Below are 18,051 nucleotides of genomic sequence, written 5' to 3'. Positions count from 1 at the left end.
CCGGCGCCGCAGCTCAATAGGCTAATCCTCCGCCTTGCGGCGCCAGCACACCGGGTTCTAGTCCCGGTCAGGGCGCCGGATTCTGTCTCGGTTGCCCCTCTTCCAGGCCAGCTCTCTGCTGTGGCCAGGGAGTTCAGTGGAGGATGGCCCAAGTGCTTGAGCCCTGCACCCCATGGGAGAGCAGGAGAAGCACCTGGCTCCTGCCTTTGGATCAGCGCGGTGCGCTGGCCGCAGTGCGCCGGCCACGGCGGCCACTGGAGGGTGAACCAACAGCAAAGGAAGACCTTTCTCTCTGTCTCTCTCTCTCCCTGTCCACTCTGCCTGTCAAAAAATAAAAAATTTAAAGAAAAAAGAAAAAACAAAAGTCCTAGAAATTCAACTGCTAAAATGACAAACATGTTATCTCTCCTTCAGCTTATAATACCATATACTAAAGTACCTCAAAAATATCTGTGGAAAACACAATTAAAGGAAAGGTTTAGGGGCTGATGCTATGGTGTAGCCGGTAAAGCCACCGCCTGCACTGGCATCCCATTTGAGTCCCCAGATGCTCCACTTCTGATTCAGCTCCCTGGTAATGAGCCTGGGAAAGCAGCAAAAGACAGCCTGGGTGCTTGAGTCCCTGCCACCTATGTGGGAGACCTGGAAGAAGCTGCTGGCTCCTGGCTTCGGATCAGCCAACATTCAGCCGTTGCAGTCATTTGGGGAGTAGACCAGTGGATAGATCTCTTTCCGTTTCTCCCTCTGTCTGTAACTCTGCCTTTCAAATAAATAAAATTTTTTAAGAGAAAGATGTATTTTGGTATAAAAAATTTTTTATGTGGCGTAGCGGGTAAAGTCACTGCCTACAGTGCCAGCATCCCTTATGGGTGCCAGTCCAAGTTCCAGCTGCTCTACTTCAATCCTGCTCTCTGTGGCCAGGGAAGGCAGTAGAAGATGGCCCAAGCCCTTGTGCCCCTGCACCCACTTGGGAAGACCTGGAGGAAGCTCCTGGCTCCTGGCTCGACTGGCGCAGCTCCAGCCATTGCAACCATCTGGGGAGTGAACTAGCAGATGGAAGACCTCTCCCCCTCTCTCTTTGCCTCTGCCTCTCTGTAACTCTGCCTTTCAAATAAATAAATAAATCTTTAAAAAAGTTTTTTTTGAAATGCATAGTTTTTCATGATATACATTTTCATAAACTTTCTAAAGATTCATGTCTGCATGAAATTCAATTTTTTGCACCAACAAACATTTCAATCCCATTTCCATTAAACTTTTGAAGTTCCCTCAAATTTATAATATAAAAGCACATCTATAAAAGAAAACAATTTTAAAGATGTGTTTCTACTTATACAATTCCAAATAAAAGTCAATGGTTTAAATTATTTGTTTGCTTTTTTGGGAGACTGGAGCTGAATTTGCTTTAACCAGCAACAATTTTTCTAAAACACAATCCATTTAACACATCTGGCTTCTTACGTGCTTACACAGAAAACATCTAGGATAGAAAAATGGCATAATACTAGCATTCTAAGCCAAAGTTCAATTAGCCTGATAGATTTTGATCATAATAATCACAAAATATACTAATTATATTCAACAGTACAAGAAACCCAGATAGCATCTTTCTTATATACCCTAGGTTTCCTGTATTAACATTCTATACTTTTATTAGCAGGCAATTTTTAAGGTGCTAATAATATCCTACTATATGACTCTAGTAGCTTTGTATCCAAGGAATAGTTTAAAAGTCTCCCAAGTCACAAAAAAAAAAAAAAAAAAAAAGTAGTAGGGAAGAGACAGTAAAGCAATTTATATCAATAAATCTTGTAAACATCAAAGATAAACAGACCTTTTTGAGAAATATATATATCTTAAATACATAAATCATAACTATGATAAATAAGTTTAGCTTGGAGATACTTTTTACTCCCAGATATGCATAGACTGTAATGCATCTTTTTCAAGTTCCCTGAATTATCTCCAACCACGGAAACTATTTTGGGGACTCCAAAAACGCCTATTTGAATCTGGAAACATCTGACATCATATAAAGCATCTGAATCAAAAATAACTTTAAGAATATTAGTATTTTCAAAGTGCTTATACCCAAATTATATCAGAATTCTATCAAATCCATATCTTAGAATGTTAAAAATTTTTACCTCTGAATGAGACAAATACGTAACTAAAGAAAAAAATCAGATCCGAACCAGTGGCCATTTGATCTGTTTTTTTTTTTTTTTTCCAAAACAACAATAGCTCTGTTTGAGAACCTATTATGTACCAAAGATTTTATATTCTTCTACAGCCTCATTTAATCCCTACAACAAACCTGTAAATTTGAAATTAAACAAATTTAGGGAAGAAAAATAACCTCCAAAGTTAGGCCACTAGAGTTCCAGAGAGTTCCACTATGAGAACTAAAAGAAGGCTAACTCCAAAATCATAGGCCTATAAGTATTCTTGCCTCCTGATATTCACTTGCTTGCATATCCCCCTCCCCTGCAATGTGGCTGGATTTAGTTACTAGTTTCAAAGGCACATACTATGGCTCATGATAGCATAGAAAAAAAACAAATGTCATGTGAACAGAGAAAGGCCCATCTAGCAAACAATAGAGGGAGACCTCCAGCAAGCAAGGAACTGAGACCCCCAATCCAAGACAGCACACAGGAACTGAGTCCTGTCAACTTTGTGAGAGCTCTTAGAAGCAGATCCTCCCTCGAGTCAAGGATCAGACCAGAACACAGCCACACCAACACCTTGATAACAGCATTGTTAGAAATCTTGAACGGCAGACATCAGCTAACACAAACTGTGAGGCAATAAATGCTTTTAACAAATTAATTATTTTAATTTTATTTGAGAGGCACATAGAGAGGGAGAGCTAGAGAGGGAAAACTAGAGAGCGGGAGAGAGACTGAAAGAGAGTAAGAAGGAAACAGAGAGGAGGGACAGGAAGAGATTTCTTAAAATGCCTAGGGCTGAACCAGACTGAAGCCAAAAGCAAGAAAACTCAATCCAAGTCTCCCACATAGGGGTACGAATCCAATTATTTGAGCCATCACAGCTGCCTCCCAGCATCTGCATTAGCAGGAAGGTGGTATCAGGAGTTGAGCTAGGACTTGAACCCAGGTACTCAGACATAGGACACAGGCATCTGAACCACTAAGCCTAACACCCCATCCCATACAATTTAAACTACAGTAGTTTTAAAATACATTTTGATAGCTAGTGGGATGTCTTTATCTTTTTTTCAAATTGATCATATATTTATACAAAAAAAACAATCTTTAGAATTAGTTTATGAAAATTCATACAAAAATTCATTTAGGATTTTGCAAGTTTCACTGAATTTTCAACCAACCATGAATTAAAAGTGTGAGGGGGAGGGTGAGAATGACAAGAATATGTTATGTTGTTGCTCACATGTACTATACAGTTCTCTGCTGAACATGTACAAACTTTTTTCCTTGTAATTATTCCCTAAACAATACAAGATAACAACTATTTACACAGCATTTACACTGTTAGGTATTACAAGTAACCCAGAGATGATTTAAATTGCATATACAGAGGATATTCACTAGAACAAATTATACGTGAATACTGTAACATTTTATAAGGGACTTGGGCATCTACAGAATTTGGTACCTGTGGTGAGGAGGATTGTGGGGGACAGTCCTGGAATCAATCCCTCTTGATACCAAGAGACAACTAACTGTATAGTCTACTATTGTCTCTCTCAACATCACCAACAAAAATGTCTTGGATGCTTACCATGTTGGAGGCAGTGTGGTTTTGGAAAGAATGGTGGGGGGAGGAGGTGCTGGAGTTAGCCCTGGACTCTCAAGTTCTAATTCTAAAATATACAATGCATGCAATCTGGGATGAAGTTACTGAAACACTTGGTATCCTTATCTATGAAATGAGAAATTAAGATCTACATGTTCTGAGGACAGTACCTCTGCATCACACATCCAACAAATTACAGGTCCTATTGCTACAAGAGGCACATAGGAAAAGCTGCTAAAAATTCCAAAAGTTGCTAAGTTTGGGTCCCTGCTTACAATCTAAATGACCAGATTTGAAGTATATTCAGTGAAATGATGACTATAATTTACCTTAAAATACTGCAGCACAGATAGTGCGTGGTCACGTAGAAAATTTAAGCTACATCATAAGCAGTTACCCTAATCAAGAAACTAACCCCCAGGATGGTTTTCTAACTAAAGCTATTATACAAAGGTGGCTACAAGAGGTTATTACGAGTGCTTCAACTATCTCTTAATGTCTGAGCAATTCCAGACATTTTTGCTAATTATTAAGTCAGTGGCTTGTTTCTGAAAATACACTCACTAGTAAAATCAATAGAGTACAAGAAATGTGCATTAGCTAAAATATTTCATTTATTGATTTTTTTAAAAAGTCTTCGGTTTTTATACCAACTAGCCTTTGACAATTAACTCTTTTTATGTGTCTTCAGTAGCAATTCTTTCTAAAATAATTTTTATTTGCTTTTTTTTTTTTTTTAATTTTTTGACAGGCAGAGTGGACAGTGAGAGAGAGAGAGAGAGAGAAAGGTCTTCCTTTGCCGTTGGTTCACCCTCCTATGGCCACCGCAGCCGGCTCGCTGTGGCCACGCGCACCACTCTGATCCGAAGGCAGGAGCCAGGTGCTTCTCCTGGTCTCCCATGGGGTGCAGGGCTCAAGCACTTGGGCCATCCTCCACTGCACTCCCTGGCCACAGCAGAGAGCTGGCCTGGAAGAGGGGCAACCGGGACAGAATCCGGTGCCCCAACCAGGACTAGAACCCAGCGTTCCGGCGCCACAAGGTGGAGGATTAGCCAATTGAGCCGCGGTGCCGGCCTTTATTTACTTATTTATACTTATACGAAAAGCACAGAGACAGATATTGGACATCCATCTACAGGTTCACTCCCCAAGCTGAAGTCATGAGCCTGGAACTCAGTCCAGGTCTCCATGTGGGTGGCACCCAAATACCTGCTGCCTCCCAGAGGACACAGCAGTAGGAAACTGGAATTGGAAGCACAGAATACAAGCATCCCAAGCAGCACCCTAAACACTGTGCCAAATGCCCATTCCAGCTAAAATATTTTAAATCCCATCTCCTTGAACAAGGTGTAAGAATCTAATAAAATCTGTAGTTCACTCCCTGGTAACAATACCCAAAGTCTGACCCCTAAATGGGCCTGTGTTCAAGACTGGGTTAAAGGACTATATGCCTGATGCCAGCTACAATGGTCACAAAACTCTATCTCCAGAACATTGCTGAATTCTGCCTCAAGTGAACATCTCATCAAAGTGCTATCAGGTCATCTAAAAGGACAGAAAGCTGTCACTTGATCATACCTACAAAAGTGTATGAACTGTTCTGTACTGGCTCAATCACAAATACTGAGTCTGCACTTGGCATTAGGATTTAGTTTAAGACTTTCATTAATACTTTTTAGTGAAGTTGTGAGGAAAGAATTAACCCTACTCACTTGTAACCAAGTTGGCCTAAGTCAATTATCAGTGAAGAGATACCGCTGTCTTGGGTAGCTTATGTTAAATGCAAAGAGTCATAAAAGTAAATATGACATATAGAAAGAAGTTTATAGAGGACTGAGATGACAAATCAAAACTTCAAAAAGTAAATAAGCAGAGTCCTGAGAACAACGGATGAACATAAAATTAAGTCTCCTGTAGTGGAGTATAGGTACATATCAAGATATGACATGAAAGTTATTAAGATGGAGAAGTAGTTAAGAACTAAATTAAAGATGAAGGGGACTTCAACACTACTCCAAGAGAATGTCAATCTTACCAAACTGCCTATACTTATCATCACATACAAACACTAAACACTGCTGTCTTTTAATTTAATGCTCCAAATCAGTTCAACTCTGATCTACCAATTCTTTGGTCTTCTTTCTTCAAATCTTGTTTTGAAAGCTAATTCCTGTATGAAACCATTCCTCATCAGAGCATATGTGGCTTTATAGCCAATCCCATTCTACTTCATTCAAAGAGTGTTTACCTAAAGGTACTCCTGCCTCTTTAACCACATTCCTTAAAAGTCAAAAAACAGAAACAATGCTATGGTTTGAGTGCCCCCAAAGGGGTCATGTGTTGAAAATTAATCAACACTGTGAGGTATTAAGAGGGTGGAAACTTTATCCAAGCATGATGTTTATAAGAGGTAGTGATTCTGGGAAGTGATTACGATAAGAGAAAGTCATCAGGTGGAGCCCCCAGGATTGAGAAAGAACAGGACACAAACACCCTGTCTCTTACCATGTGATGCCCTATGCTACCTCAGGAGTCTGCCAGGAAGAAGACTATCACAAAGGGGCAGGCATTTGGCACAATAGTTAAGACACTGCTTGGGATAGCTACATCCCAACTGCCTAGGTTCAAATTCCTACTCCACTTCTGATTCTAGCTTCCTGCTAATGCACACCCTGGGAAGAGCAAGTAGGTGATGGCTCAAGTAATTGGGTCCCTGTCATCCACATGAGAGACCTGGACTGAGTTCCAGGCTCCTGGATTTTGGATCATGGCTATTGAACGCATTTGGGGAATGAACTAACAGATAGAACCTGTTTCTGTCTCTCGCTCACTCGCTCTCTGCCTTTCAAATAAATAAAATATATATATATATATATATATATATAACATATATATATATACAAAAAAGGTGACCAACATATGTGGACCCTTGAACCTCCAGAACTTGGAGTTTAATAAATCTTTTATTTTTAAGTATCCAGCCACAGGTGTTTTGTTATAGTAATAATAAAAAAAAAAAAAAATGGACTGACATTCAGGTATAGAGCTACTCATCCAGTAGATATTAAAATAAAAGGAAAAAGTCGGCGCCGTGGCTTAACAGGCTAATCCTCCACCTTGCGGCGCCGGCACACCGGGTTCTAGTCCCGGTCGGGGCGCCAGATTCTATCCTGGTTGCCCCTCTTCCAGGCCAGCTCTCTGCTATGGCCCGGGAAGGCAGTGGAGGATGGCCCAAGTCCTTGGGCCCTGCACCCGTATGGGAGACCAGGAGAAGCACCTGGCTCCTGGCTTCGGATCAGGAGATGCACTGGCCGCAGCGGCCATTGGAGGGTGAACCAATGGCAAAAAGGAAGACCTTTCTCTCTGTCTCTCTCACTATCCACTCTGCCTGTCAAAAATAAATAAATAAATAAATAAAAGGAAAAATACACTGTCATTTTATCCCTAGTTTGGTCTCTCACTAGCCTTTGTACTTTCTCCTAAGAATTTCATTCTTTAGTCTTTGGCTTCTATAAAATCAAAATGTAGCTGGGGCAGGGGGCTGGAGGCGAGGAGCAGATATTTGGCTTAGCAGTAAGACACCAGTTAGAATGGACACATCCTGGGTCCTGGGTTCAATTCAAGTGCCTGGGTTCAATTCTCAGTTCTGCTCATGATTCCTGATTCCTACTAATGAGTATCCTGGGAGGCATCAGGTGATGGCGTCAGTAATTGGGTTCCTGCCACCCACACAAAACACCCACACTGAGTTCCAGGCTCCCAACTTCAGCCCCTTAGCCACTATGAGCATTTGGGGAGTGAACCAGCAGATAGGAGCTCTTTCCCTATCTTTTCTCTCAAATAAAATAAATTTTAAAAATTTCAAAATATGACCCATCTCAAAGATTTTTATATATAAAGTACTCTGTAAATTCTAAATCACATATAAATGGCACCTGCTGCCATTTTAATTGCTATTCTTATAGTATATACCTATTCTTCAAGTAAATACATCTATTTTATATATATATCATCTCTATCATCTCACACTCCAGGGATGTCTCCTTGAAATTCTACTGAATTACCACTACTTTATTTACCTCCCATTTCAACATATTCCAGTATGCTGCCCTAAACCTCATCTTCCTTTTTTACTGTTTTTTCTACATCCACTTAGTCAAATGATCCTATCTAGCTTTATCCTTTATCCAACTTCCAAATTTCAACTATTTCTTTTTTTCTGGTATTAGATCCTAAGTCTAGAAGACTGTATATGCTTGTGAGACCTTAGGCTTTTTATACTGAGTCGAAATCTCAAGAGAATATTCACTGAAGAGGAATAAAAATGCAAAACCAAAATTTAAGCTTACTCATCAAGAAAAGTTTGTAATCTGCACTGAAATATCCAGATTATAAATTGAATCTTTATTTCTGATTATACTGTCTTGTAAGTAAAGATTAAACATTTTTGAAAGAGTTTCCTGGGATATTTTTTTTAATCATCACTTAAAGATATCAAATATATTTTCTTTTCTCCTTATCTGGCATAAACTTTGCATTATCCTACAAAAAAAGCAAAAAATTGGGGCTGGCATTGTGGCATAGCAGGTAAAGCCTTTGATGATGGCATCCCATATGGGCACTGGTTCTAGTCCTGGCTGCTCCACTTTCAATTCAACTCCCTGCTAAAGTGCCTGGGAAAGCAGCAGAACACGGCCCAAGTGCTTGGACCCCTGCATTCATGTGGGAGACCCGGAAGAAATTCCTGGATCCTGGCTTCAGCCTGGCCCAGCCGTGGCAGTTGCAGCCTTTGGGGAGTGAACCAGAAGATGCAAGACCTCTCTCTTTCTCCCTCTCTAATTCTGCCTGTCAAACTAAATAAAATAAATCTAAAAAAAAAAAAAAAAGAAAAGAAAAGATTGTGAATGGCTTCCTCTGCACCATTTTCCACAACTGCACAAATGTATTAAAATCCATCAATATTGATTAAAAATGTAAAAACAGGAATCTAAAATATTCTGCAATACAATTAAACATCACCATTTCTAACTCCATTAATTCAGATATTGCTCACCTTAACCACCTATAATTTATTTTAAGGATTTATTTATTTATTTGAAAGACAGAGTTACAGAGAGGCAAAGGCAGAGAGAAAAAGAGAGAGAGAGGTCTTCTATCCACTGGTTCACTCCCCAAATTTGGCCGCAACAGCAGGAGCTGCAGGAGCCAGGAGCTTCCTCCTGGTCTCTCACGTGGGTGCAGGAGCCCAAGGACTTGGGCCATCTTCTACTGCTTTTCCAGGCCATAGCAGAGAGCTAGAATGGAAGTGGAGCAGCTGGGACTCAAAGCAGCATCCCTTATGTGATGCCGGCACAGCACATGGCAGCTTTAAGCTGCAATGCCACAATGCCAGGCCCAACCTCCTTTAATTTTAAGAAACCGGCTGGCCGCGCGGCTCAATAGGCTAATCCTCCACCTTGCGGCGCCAGCACACCAGGTTCTAGTCCAGGTCGGGGCGCCGGATTCTGTCCCAGTTGCTCCTCTTCCAGTCCAGCTCTCTGCTGTGGCCCGGGAGTGCAGTGGAGGATGGCCCAAGTCCTTGGGCCCTGCACCTCCATGGGAGACCAGGAGAAGCACCTGGCTCCTGCCATCAGATCAGCGCGGTGTGCTGGCCACAGCACGCCAGCCGCGGTGGCCATAGGAGGGTGAACCAACGGCAAAAAGGAAGACCTTTCTCTCTGTCTCTCTCTCTCACTGTCCACTCTGCCTGTCAAAAAATAAAAATAAATAAATAAATAAAATAAAAATTAAAAAAAAAAAAATTTTAAGAAACCAAAAAAAGGTATGCCCTGCGAGTCAATGGTATTAACATGGCACAGTGCTTAAACACCCTCAAAATTCCTTTCCTTATCTCATTTGGCTCTCAATATGTCAAGAAAATAAAAATCATTCATTACATTAACATACAATAAAATTTGCTCAAGGTCAAAAACTGAAATAACTGAGTCAAAGCCCAAATATTCTGGCATTGCATCCAAATCTTGAAGAGCTGAATTTAAAAGGGAAGGCCAGCAAAGTTTTCAAGTCCCATTTGATTTCATCATTGTCATATCTATACAATGTACTTATTTTTAAAGCCTTTAGCAAAATCTAAATATAAATGCCAATTCTCCCTTATCAGAAAACATTTTTAAATATTTGTACTACCAGATGTTATTATCAAACATAACAGATACTTTCTACCAGAAACATGAGAGCACTGTTATTGATAAGTATCACGATTATTAAATAATGAACTACCAAGTATTCACTTGGTAAATTTTACTTACCGAGACAATGTTGTTTTCCCAGAACCAGGCAGACCTCTTAGAAGAATAAGCAACTTTTGCAATTTATTTAAATTTTCCTCTTGAAACTGCTGATTCACAAACCTGTCTATCCCATTATGCTTGTCCACAGAAGGATCTTTCCAGCATCCATCTCTGATTTCACAGAAACCATTCACATATCCATCTTGTGTACTACAGACATTTCTAGAGGGATGAACACTAATGTTCTCTCCATAGCCAGAATCACTGTTCTCATCAAAAGTCAAAGAATTCCACTTAACATGACAACTATTATCGTAATATCCATTTTGCGTCTGAGATTCATCTTGGGCATGGAAAATATATGGCGGTGGATTTGGTGGAGCATTGAATTGTTGAATATTTAAATGATAGTCAAAATTGGGAAGGGGAGGACCATGAGGTACTACAAAAGGATGCACCGACTGCCATTCAGGCCTAAATGAAGTAAAAGAAGCATCACAAAATGTAGCTATTTCTTGTCCATTACTGAAATAGTTGCTTGGCTCATCCCCCAAGCACTGTTGATAATCACAATGCGACTGAAGAGCACTACTAAAATCTTTCTTTTCTTCATCAGATTTTAAAAAATCCTTATTATGATCCTGGTAATATGGAGTAAGTTGTTCCTGAGAAGGTTCAGGTTCCTTACAATTGCTTTCTGAATCATCTTTCTCATTTTCAAGCTCTTCAATTTCTTTGTAAAACTGAGACAATTCACTGTCAATCTCTAATTTTTTGGAGTTCAATTTCTGTTTTTCTTCTCGCCTTCTTTTGCCATTTATACCACTCAAAGTATCTGTCTTTCCATTGCATTTCCTTATCTCAGGAGGTTTGTAAATAGGGCCTATAAATGCTTTACTTGTACTATATATTCCATCATCTCTAGATATCAATGGAGGACTTGCATCCTGTAAAACTTGTGAATTAGTGGATTTAACAGCATCTGATTTATTTCCAGGCATCTCATTATGCAAAGGTTTTGGCAAATCTGTAGTTTTGGTTTTGTCCACTTGAGGATAACTATGTCTTCCGCCATCAACGGTCAAAGGGACCCAATCATTTCCAGTTTTCTCTTGGATTCTGTGAAAACCAGTACTACCATGATGGGGGAAAACAAAAGGCTCTGCAGTTGCTCTCAATCTTTTATGGCACGGTCCACTTGCCAGTTCTCCAGGTCCCAAACATTTAGTTTCCGTTTCACCATGAGACATCTGAGGGGTAAATACACAATTATTAGTCTATTTTAAAATGCATTTATTTTCTTTATTTAAAAGCCAGAAAGATATGGAGACATGTGCCATCCACTGGTTTCTTTCCCAAATGCTTGCAAAAGCTGATGCTAGGCTAGGCCAAAATCAGGAGCCTGGAACTCAACTGGTGTCTCCCATATAGGTGGCAGGAGCTCAACTACTTGAACCACCACCTGCTGTCTCCAAGTGCACATTTGTAGGAAGCTGGAATAGGAAGTGAGCCAGGACTTGAACCTAGACACTCAATATGGGAACTGGATGTCCCAAGCAGCATGTGAACCACTACCCCAAGTGCCCACCTCTGGTTAACATTTTAAAACATTAAACTAAGGCCCAGCATTGTAGTGCAGTGGTTTAAGCCACATCCTGCCATGCTAGCATCCCACACAAGAATTGGTTCAAGTCCCGAGCTACTCAGCTTCCAATCTAGCTCCCTGCGAATGCACCCAGAAAAGCGGCACAAGATGGCCCAAGTACTTGGGTCTCTGTCACTCACAAGGGAGACTACGATGGAATTCCAGGCTTCCAGTTTTGGCCTAGCCCAGCCCCAGCTGTTGAGGCCAGCTGGGGAGTGAACCAGCAGATGGACAATCTCCCTCCCTCTGTGTCCTGGTCTATAACTCTGCCTTTCAAATAAATAAAATAAAGTTAAACAAGTTTCTTAATAAACAAGTAATTAGAAAATCATTAAATTTGTGATACAAATTTCTGATGGTAACATCTTCATGACATACTAGAGTCAAATTCTAATTTTATAACCACTTATTATCTAAGTATTGTCACAGCATAATTTATAGGAGTGGCCTCACTAAAGTTAAATTAATATGCTATTTTTAAAACAGCATCTTTGGGCCGGCACCGCGGCTCACCAGGCTAATCCTCCACCTGCGGGACCGGCACACCAGGTTCTAATACCGGTTGGGGCGCCGGGTTCTGTCCCGGTTGATCCTCTTCCAGTCCAGCTCTCTGCTGTGGCCCGGGAAAGCACTGGAGGATGGCCCAAGTGCTTGGGCCCTGCACCCCATGGGAGACCAGGAGGAAGCACCTGGCTCCTGGCTTCAGATCGGCGCAGTGCGCCAGCCGTAGCCGCCATTTTGGGGGTGAACCAACGGAAGGAAGACCTTTGCCTAGTCACTCTCTCTCACTAACTCTGCCTGTCAAAAAAAAAAAAAAAAAAAAAAAACCAGCATCTTTGAGAACGGCACCATGGCTCACTTGGTTAATCCTTCACCTGCGGCGCCAACATCCCTTATGGGCGCCGGGCTCTAGTCCCGGTTGCTCCTCTTCCAGTCCAGCTCTTTGCTGTGGCCAGGGAAGGCAGTGGAGGATGGCCCAAGTCCTTGGGTCCCTGCACCCGCGTGGGAGACCAGGAGGAAGCACCTGGCTCCTGGCTTCAGATCAGCGCAGCGCCGGCCGTAGCGGCCATTTGGGAGTGCACCAACAGAAGGAAGACCTTTCTCTGTCTCTCTCTCACTAACTCTATGTCAAATTAAAAAAAAAAAAAACACAGCATCTTTAATCTAAATGATCCATTTCTGACTTTAGAGAAGTGAAACCATTTAAATAAGTTTGGGGAATCAAATCAACACTATACACTTTTTTTTTTTTTTTTGACAGGCAGAGTGGACAGTGAGAGAGAGGGACAGAGAGAAAGGTCTTCCTTTTTGCCGTTGGTTCACCCTCCAATGGCTGCTGCGGCCAGCTCATCGCGCTGATCCGAAGCCAGGAGCCAGGTGCTTCTCCTGGTCTCCCATGCGGGTGCAGGGCCCAAGCACTTGGGCCATCCTCCACTGCCTTCCCGGGCCATAGCAGAGAGCTGGCCTGGAAGAGGGGCAACCGGGACAGAATCCGGCGCCCCGACCTGGACTAGAACCCGGTGTGCAGGCGCCGCAAGGCAGAGGATTAGCCTGTGAAGCCACGGCGACAGCCAACACTATACACTTTTTGACATACACAATTGTGCTTCCACCCAAGCTGACATCTGGATCTAACTTTGCTGTACAGTGAATCCTAAAGTTCTTCCTAGTTAAAGCTATTAGATGTAGCTCCAGCTCTTAAACTCAGACTACCAAATGCCTTTAGCATTCAAAGGTTAGGGTAACTGAAGTGTCAGTTTTTGTGGGCCCTTTTCCTGTGAGTAGTTAGTGTAAAGGTGATTATCAAATGAATGTAGAATGATAATTTAAAAGGAAAAATATTACTCAAGTTGCACTGAGAATGATATCAGTACATCATGCTTTACAGAAAAAAATCTGACAGCTGCCTCCAATCAAAAGCATTGGGGCCAGACTGTGGCATAATGGGTAAGGCCCCCAGCCTCCCCGCAGAGCCGGCATCCCATACGGGCGCCGGTTCAAGACCCTGCTGCTCCATGTACCATCCAGCTCTCTGCTATGGCCTGGGAAAGCAGTAGAGGATGGTCCAAGTGCTTGGGCCCCTGCACCTGCGTGGAAGACCCGAGATCGGAAGAAGCTCCTGGCATTGGACTGGCACAGCCTCAACCGTTGTGGCCATTTAGGGAGTGGACAAGCACATAAATCTTTAAAATAAAAAATCAAAAGCGTTCATTTTTTTTTTCAAGTGGTCGATCTATGTGGGAAATAAAACTGTTTCTCTGGAAATGTCTTAGAGATGGTTAGGAATACAATTCAAAAAAGGTCTGTTTTGTTCAGCCCTTTAGTCTGCTCGCTCTTTGGCGAGAGAAAGGAAAAAAGACAAACTAGCGCATGATGGAGGTGGGACAGAGAAGGCCTGAAGGAAGACGAGAGCGTGACACCGGCCATCCCACCGGAAACAGCCCCCTCCTCGGCGGACTCTCCGCTGGTCACTTCCTCCCTGGAACCGTGAGCGCAAAGTCCTAAGGCAGGGCACGCAGCGTGGCCCACACCCAACCTCGGCCCTTCGGTGCGCCGTCCTCCGAGAGCCGCTCGGGACGAGAGTGCGTCCCCGGCCTTCTCTGTCTCAAAGGAGACACGCTCCATGCCCTGCCTTGGAATCCCGGCGGTCTCCGAGCCTCACAGACTCACTGCGGGCTTTTACGGGTGCCGTAATCCTAGGCGTCCGGCCAGATCCGAGCCGCTGACCAAAGAAGGAAGCAACCGAAAAACGCCACACACCACCCCACACCACCCCGCTCACCTAAAAACGGGGTATCCACTCACCTTACTCTACAGCTCTGCATGGACTTGGGCTTCCCAACGAGCCCTCCTCTAGACAGACGCGAACCTCTGAGAAGGGGAAAGAAAACGCGCAGCAGCCGCACAGGAGCAGAGAGCTGGAAGGACTGAGCCCCAGCCGGGAGGCTACGGGCAACAAGCCGCACCTCCGTACGCAAGATGGCGGCCGCCTCACGGCCACCCAGGCAGGAACTACGGGCTCGCGCCAGGCATTGTGGGAACTGCAGTCCGTCTTTCACACCGCGGCTGTACCACCACCGCGCCGAGAGCTGGTCTCCCAGGATCCATTGCGTGCCGTGCGCACTAATTTGACAAAACGTAAACCGGAACTAGTTCCTGCCTCTGGAGCGGGGAGGTTATTTACAAACATCGAAGCACAGAAACTCGAGAAACCGGGAGCGTCCTTCTCTGGCAGTCACTTCTGACACAGGGCCTGGCATCCCCAAGCGGGTGTATAAACTGCTCTCGGTGAATGCTTTTCGGGCTTTGCAGGAGACAAAGACTCAGCCGACTTCTCAAAAGGGAGCTCAACATTTGTAGCAGTAGCAGGGTTGGGTCGCGGACGTTGAGCGGAAAGACCAGGCGTAATTTTACGTTCTGTCAAAAGAATCATTGCAATGCGAGTACCCGTATACTAGATAAAAATACCTACTGAGGAAAACCGGTTAGTGTTACGTTTCTGGTAACGAAAACCGATTACTGAGCTTTTTCATGGACAGTCATGTGAATATCGCTTGGAATACCGAGTGTCTGGTAAGAATTAGCGCCATGTGCTTATTAAATTAAAAATATATACGAACCAAACAACTGGCAATCCCCATTCTTTCAAGTCACTGCAAAGAAAGCTGCTAATCTCTTGGTTTTTAAGTCAATGTTTCTGTAGGTATGTACCCTCCCACCCCACCAACAACATCATATAACGTTTTGATTCTAAAAGATAATAGTTAAAATCACAGTCTGGAGTCTTCACATTTGATTATATAACCAGTAGGCCTATGACCAAGAGGGCTCACCAAAGCAATCCCTTCCCTTACAAAGAAACTTCCTCAAATACTAATTCTATCACCATTGTTTCCTCTTGATTTAATTCAAGTTATCCATCCTCCTTTGAAACAAAATACACAAATGAGGTTGTGACCTTCTTAGGGTATTATATATCCAGAGTCATAGAGTGTCAGTAGGAATTGTTATTAATCTTGATCTCTCATCAAAGTGTTGTCCAGTTCCTCCACTGTGATTTCTTCCCTTGCAACTAATAGATATGTGTGAGATAATAGTTTGAGGCTAAGCAAATATCCTGCTCCTAATGAAATTTTACATTATACTTTAGATCCCATTGATAATGTTTCTGGAACCAGTCTCTGTGATGTTGGTTATGAAATGTTGATTTTCCCCACCACACAGACTCCTTCAAACCTTCCACATTTGTCAATTCAAATGCTGCTATAAAGAAGAGTCCTTACTTACTCACTATTGGCATGAATGTATGGATTCCTTTTTGTTCAAGAGATTATAGTCCATTGCTGTCCTTATTAATTTGTTATCAATAGACTATCTAGGGCAGTTTTAGATAAACTGAAAAATTGAGCAGATGCTACAATTTCCATGTACTCCCCACTAAACACACACACACACACACACAGCTTTTATTACTAACCTCAACATTATGTTACATTGTTACACTTAATGAATGACCAATGACACATTAGTAGTAACTGCAGAGTCCTTAGTTACTCACATTTCCTTGGTTTTTACCTAATGTCGTTTCTAAGGCACCATCCCAAACTTATGTATAGTTAGGCTCCTTTTGGCTGTGACTTGGACTTTTTAATGACCTTAACTATTTTCAGGAAAACTGGTCAAGTATCATTAGGATATCCTTCTATTGGGATTATATCTAATCTTTTTTCCCATAATTAGGTTGAAGTTACTGGGTTTGTGGAAGAAGAAGGATCACAGAGGGAAGGTGTCATTTTTATCACATCATATCAAGAGTACATATTACCAATATGATTTATGACTGTTGGCATTGCACTTATCCCTTGGATGAAGTAATAGCTTTCTCCACAATAAATATATCCCTTGATACCCCTTTGCATGCAACACTTCTGAACAAAGTGACTGTGCACAGCAAACATATCAGGAGTGGGAAGTACTATGATCCTAATGACACGCGCACATCATGTGTTGAAATTTAATCACCAATGTGGTAGGATTAAGAGGTAGGCACTTTGGGCTGGTATTGTGATGTAGCCAGAAAAGCCACCACATGTGATGTCAGTATCCCATATGGACACTGATTCGTGTCTCAGCTGCTCCAATTCTGATCCAGCTCCCTGCTAATGGCCTGGAAAAAGCAGCAGAAGATGGTCCAGGCACTTTGGCCCCTGCCTTCCATGCGAGAGAACTGGAAGAAGTTCCTGGCTCCTATTTTTGGCCTTACCCAGCCCTGACTGCTGTGGGCATCTGGGGGGCCGGGGGTGAACCAGTGGATGGAATCTCTCTCTCTCTCTCTCTCTCTCTCTCTCTCTCTCTCTCTCTCTCTCATAAATAAATCTTAAAGACCTGTAGGAGATAATCTTTTTTTTTAAACTTTTATTTAATGAATATAAATTTCCAAAGTACAGCTTATGGATTACAATGGCTTTCCGCCACACACACACACAACTTCCCTCCCACCAGCAACCCTCCCCTTTCCCGCTCCCTCTCCCCTTCCATTCACATCAAGATTCATTTTCAATTATCTTTATATACTGATCAATTAAGCATATATTAAGTAAAGCTTTCAACAGTTTGCACCCACACAGAAACACAAAGTGAAAAATACTGTTTGAGTACTAGTTATAGCATTAAATCACGATGTATAGCACATTAAGGACAGAGATCCTACATGATGAGTAAGTGCACAGTGACTCCTGCTGTTGACTTAACAAATTGACACTCTTATTTATGGCGCGTAGGAGATAATCTTAAAAACAAAGCTCACTAGGCTAATCCTCTGCCTGCGGCGCCGGCACCCAAGGTTCTAGTCCCTGTTGGGGTGCTGGATTCTGTCCCGGTTGCTCCTCTTCCAGTCCAGCTCTCTGCTGCGGCCCGGGAGGGCAGTAGAGGATGGCCCAAGTGCTTGGGCCCTGCACCCTCATGGGAGACCAGGAGGAAGCACCTGGCTCCTGGCTTCGGATTGGCACAGTGCTGGCCATAGTGGCCATTTGGGGGGTGAACCAACGGAAGGAAGACCTCTCTCTCTCTCACTAACTCTGCCTGTCCAAAAAAAAAGACCTGTAGGAGATAATTAAGTCATGAGGATGAAGCCCTTGTGAATACAGTTAAGGCCTTTATAGAGGAGGTTTCATCCATTGCTCAGCCGTCTTACTTTCCCCCTTCTACTTTGTAAGGACAAGCAAAAAGGTGCCATCTTGTAAACAGAACAAACACCAGTGCTGGTCCCTTGATCCCAAACTCAGCCTCCAGAACCATAAGAAATAAATGTTTATTCTTTATAAATTACCCAATATC

General features: G+C 42.6%; 1 protein-coding gene across 6 annotated transcripts in view; it reads right to left on the bottom strand.

The window, feature by feature from the left end:
* LOC133761711 (NEDD4-binding protein 2-like 2) overlaps positions 1 to 14,735 on the bottom strand; it is a 127,741-nt gene extending 113,006 nt beyond the window's left edge. For 2 of the 6 annotated variants that reach the window (XM_062194390.1, XM_062194391.1), the window contains exons 1-2: positions 14,521 to 14,735; positions 10,089 to 11,320 (exon numbers count right to left, since the gene is read on the bottom strand). In XM_062194390.1, the coding sequence (XP_062050374.1) occupies positions 10,089 to 11,320 (1,232 nt within the window). In that variant the 5' untranslated portion in view covers positions 14,521 to 14,735. Of the gene's footprint in view, positions 1 to 10,088; positions 11,321 to 14,520 lie in introns of those variants that run through there. The other 4 variants (XM_062194393.1, XM_062194394.1, XR_009866216.1 and 1 more) reach the window with 3 other exon arrangements.
* Between the last annotated feature and the right edge of the window lie 3,316 nt (positions 14,736 to 18,051).

The sequence above is a fragment of the Lepus europaeus genome, chromosome 6, assembly GCF_033115175.1.
Source record: "Lepus europaeus isolate LE1 chromosome 6, mLepTim1.pri, whole genome shotgun sequence".
NCBI classification, from domain to species: Eukaryota; Metazoa; Chordata; class Mammalia; order Lagomorpha; family Leporidae; genus Lepus; species Lepus europaeus.
This window is presented reverse-complemented; position numbering and strand designations above follow the sequence as displayed.